A 3596-nucleotide genomic window follows, 5' to 3' on the forward strand; every position below is an offset into this window, starting at 1 on the left:
TAGGAAGAAATATTTAGGATCACCAAGGTGGGGACTGGAAGAAAGGGTGTGGTGAGCAGAAAGAACAGTCTTTGTCTTCATGCAGGCACCTTGAAAGCTGCTAGAGTGTCCGGAGCACAGGAGCAAAGGAGTGTTAGGAGATATGCAAGGTAGGCAGGGCCCGGTTTGTGGAGACTTTGAATTTAGGGCTTATTCCCAAAGCAAATGGAAGCCACTGAAAAATCTGAGGCGTGTGCCACCACATCCAAGTAGAAAATCATTTCTTAAAAACGTTGTGCCCAGCCGGGCCTGGTGGTGCACGTTTTTAATCCCAGCGCTTGAGGGGCTGAGACAGGAGGATCGTGGTTCAGCCAGCCTCAGCTACTTAGTAAGGCTCCTCACAACTCAGTGAGACCCTGTTTCAAAATAAAGAATAAAAATTGGAATAGAGCTGGGAGCGCGGTCGCGCCCCTGGGTGGGCGCCTCCCAACTCCTCCGGGGTCTATGGAGGAAAGACTCGCGTGGATCCGCGGTTCCCATGGCCGCAGCCGCCTGCAGCACCAAGGCGATGGCCCTCTTCAAGCGCACCTTGGTGCTGAGCCCCGCCGCGGCGCCCAGGGGCCCGGGCGCACGCGGCTGCCCGGTGTCTCCGGCCGCCTGGACCCCCAGAGACTGGGCCCGGCCGCGGAGCCCTGCTGCCGGCCGCCCGCCCCCGTGCCTCGCCCACGGCTGCTCCTCGACCTCTACGGCCGTGTGTCTCCTCTGTCCGCAGGACTCGCTCAGCAGCAGTTTGAAAACTTGCTGCAAGTATCTGAATCAGACCAGCCGCAGCTTCTCAGCGGTCATCCAGGCGCTGGACGGGGAAATCCGACATGCAGTGTGCATATTTTATCTGGTTCTCCGCGCTCTGGACACTCTGGAAGATGACATGAGCATCAATTTGGAGAAGAAGGTCCCACTACTGCAGAATTTTCACACTTTCCTTTATGAACCCGACTGGCGGTTCACGGAGAGCAAGGAGAAGGACCGACAAGTGCTGGAGGACTTCCCCACGATCTCCCTGGAATTTAGAAATCTGTCTGAGAAATATCAAACGGTGATTGCTGACATTTGCCGGAAAATGGGAAACGGAATGGCAGAGTTTTTGGATAAGCACGTGACCTCCGAGCGGGAGTGGGACAAGTACTGTCACTACGCCGCCGGGCTGGTGGGAATCGGTCTTTCTCGCCTGTTCTCAGCCTCAGAGTTCGAAGACGCCTTAGTTGGTGAGGACGTGGAGCGAGCCTGTTTCTGCAGAAAACAAACATCATCCGCGATTATCTGGAAGACCAACAAGAAGGAAGAGAGTTTGGGCCTCAAGAGGTCTGGAGCAGGTACGTTAAGAAGCTGGGGGATTTTGCTAAGCCTGAGAACATCGACTTGGCCGTGCAGTGCCTGAACGAGCTGATCACCAACGCCCTGCAGCACATCCCGGACGTCATCACCTACCTGTCGAGGCTCCGAACCAGAGTGTGTTTAACTTCTGTGCCATCCCACAGGTAATGGCCATTGCTACCTTGGCTGCCTGTTACAATAATCAGCAGGTGTTCAGAGGAGTGGTGAAGATTCGCAAGGGGCAAGCAGTTACCCTAAGTATGGATGCGAACATGCCAGCCGTCAAAGCCATAATACACCAGTACATGGAAGAGATTTACCATAGAATTCCCAACTCAGACCCCTCTTCGAGTAAAACAAAGCAGATCATCTCCACCATCAGGACCCAGAACCTTCCCAACTGCCAGCTGCTCCCCCGGAGCCACTACTCGCCCCTCTACCTGCCCTTCGTCATGCTGCTGGCCGCCCTGAGCTGGCAGTACTTGAGCACGCTGTCCCAGGTCGCGGAGGACTACTTGCAGACGGGGGAGCACTGAGGCCGCCGGCCTCAGTGATGCATTAGGCCAGGGCCGGGGCCAGCAAGACCGGGATTGGAGCCTGCCACGAGGCACGGCTGGCGCTGAGGCCTCCGAGGCCAGGATCAGAGCCTGCCGAGGGGTGAGGTCAGTGCCAGGGCCAAGGAGGCCAGGATCGGAGCCTGCCATGAGGCAAGACCACTACTGAGGCCTCCGAGGCAGGGCTCAGCACCAGCCGAGGGTTTAGGCTGGTGCCAGGGCCAGCAAGGTCAGGATTGAAGCCTGCCATGGGGCAAGACCGGTGCTGGGGCCAGCGAGGCCGGGATCGGAAACTGCTGTGTGGCAAGGATGGAGCTGGGACTTGCGAGACCAGGATAGGAGCCTGCCGAGGGGTTAGGCCTGCGCTAGGGTCAGCGAGGCCCGGATTAGAGCCTGTCATGAGGCTAGGCTGGTGGTGGGGCCTCTGAGGCTGGGAGAGGAGCCAGCTGAGGGGTTAGTTCAGTGCGGGGGCCAGCGAGACCAGGATCGGGGCCTCCCATGAGGCAAGGCCGGTGCTGGAGCCAGCGAGGTCGGGATCAGAGTCCTCTGGGTGGCCAGGCCACTACTGGGGCCGTCAAGAGTGGGATCGGAACTTGCAATGCGGCATGCACAGAGAAATAGCACAGAAAATAAAATCCAGATGCTTCCCCTAATTAGCAAGAACTAGGAGGAAAGGGGTAACAGGAGGAGGTCGAGTAGTAGAAAGGGCCCTATTGAGAAGCAATTAAGGTGACCAATCAGAGGGGAGGGGATGGGGGAGGATGGAAACTCTTTAAAACTCACGAGGTGCATCGATAATTATATCAAAGATAATCACCAATTAAGCATGGGATCAAGGGAGGGGGAGGGGAGGGGATGGGGATTGGATGAGAGCTTATTGGATGATATGTGCTTGTATATCCTCTCAAGTCTTGTATTCCAAAGTGATGTATGATTACAAAAAAATAATAAATAATTGCCACAAAAAATAATTCACCAGGTTCATTTTCCCTGTGTGTTTATTTTATTTTAATTAATTAATTAATGTGGGGGGTACTAGGGATTGAACCTGGGGGTGTTTTACCTTTGAGCTACATCTCTAGCCCTATTTTATTTTTATTTTGAAACAGGGTCTCATTAAGTTGCTGAGGCTGGCCACAAATCTATGATCTTCCTGTCTCAGTCTCCCAAGTACTGGGATTACAAGTGTGTGCCACCATGCCTGGATGTACGTTTAATTTTTTGAGGATTTGAATTTTCTGTCACCAACCAGGATAATGTTTCTTCATGAGGAAATCATCCACATGAAGCTTCTGGAATCTAGAGCTGGCCACTTTGGGGTCAGTGCAATCAAGGTCAGCCAGGGTACAAAGTATATACAGGTAGGTACAGTGGCACAACCTTGTAATCCCAGCAACTGGAAGCCGAGGCCAGAGGATCACAGGTTCAAGGCCAGCCTGGACATCTTGGATGTAGCTCAGTGGTAAAATGCCCCTGAGTTCAATCTCCAGTAAAACACACAATCATACATGGATGTACAGAATGCCTAGAAGGGGCTGGGACCAGGCAGGCGCTTAGATAACCAGAGACACCTTTATGTCACAGTCTTTGATAGGTAGTGGGGTCTTATATTTCTAAATTGCTTTCTAAGACAGGCACGGTGGCACACACTTGTAATCCCAGTACTTGGGAGGCTGATACAGGAGGATC

At 53.7% G+C, this 3596-nt stretch overlaps 1 protein-coding gene across 1 annotated transcript; it reads left to right on the forward strand.

The window, feature by feature from the left end:
* Positions 1-517: 517 nt before the first annotated feature.
* Positions 518-1889, forward strand: LOC308272784 (squalene synthase-like; the record flags this gene model as incomplete). Its single annotated transcript, XM_080709763.1, is given in 3 exon segments — positions 518-1256; positions 1259-1477; positions 1480-1889. Coding segments are annotated over 3 exon segments (1368 nt in total).
* Positions 1890-3596: the final 1707 nt, after the last annotated feature.

Source organism: Muscardinus avellanarius, assembly GCF_963383645.1.
Source record: "Muscardinus avellanarius genome assembly, chromosome: 14".
NCBI lineage: Eukaryota > Metazoa > Chordata > Mammalia > Rodentia > Gliridae > Muscardinus > Muscardinus avellanarius.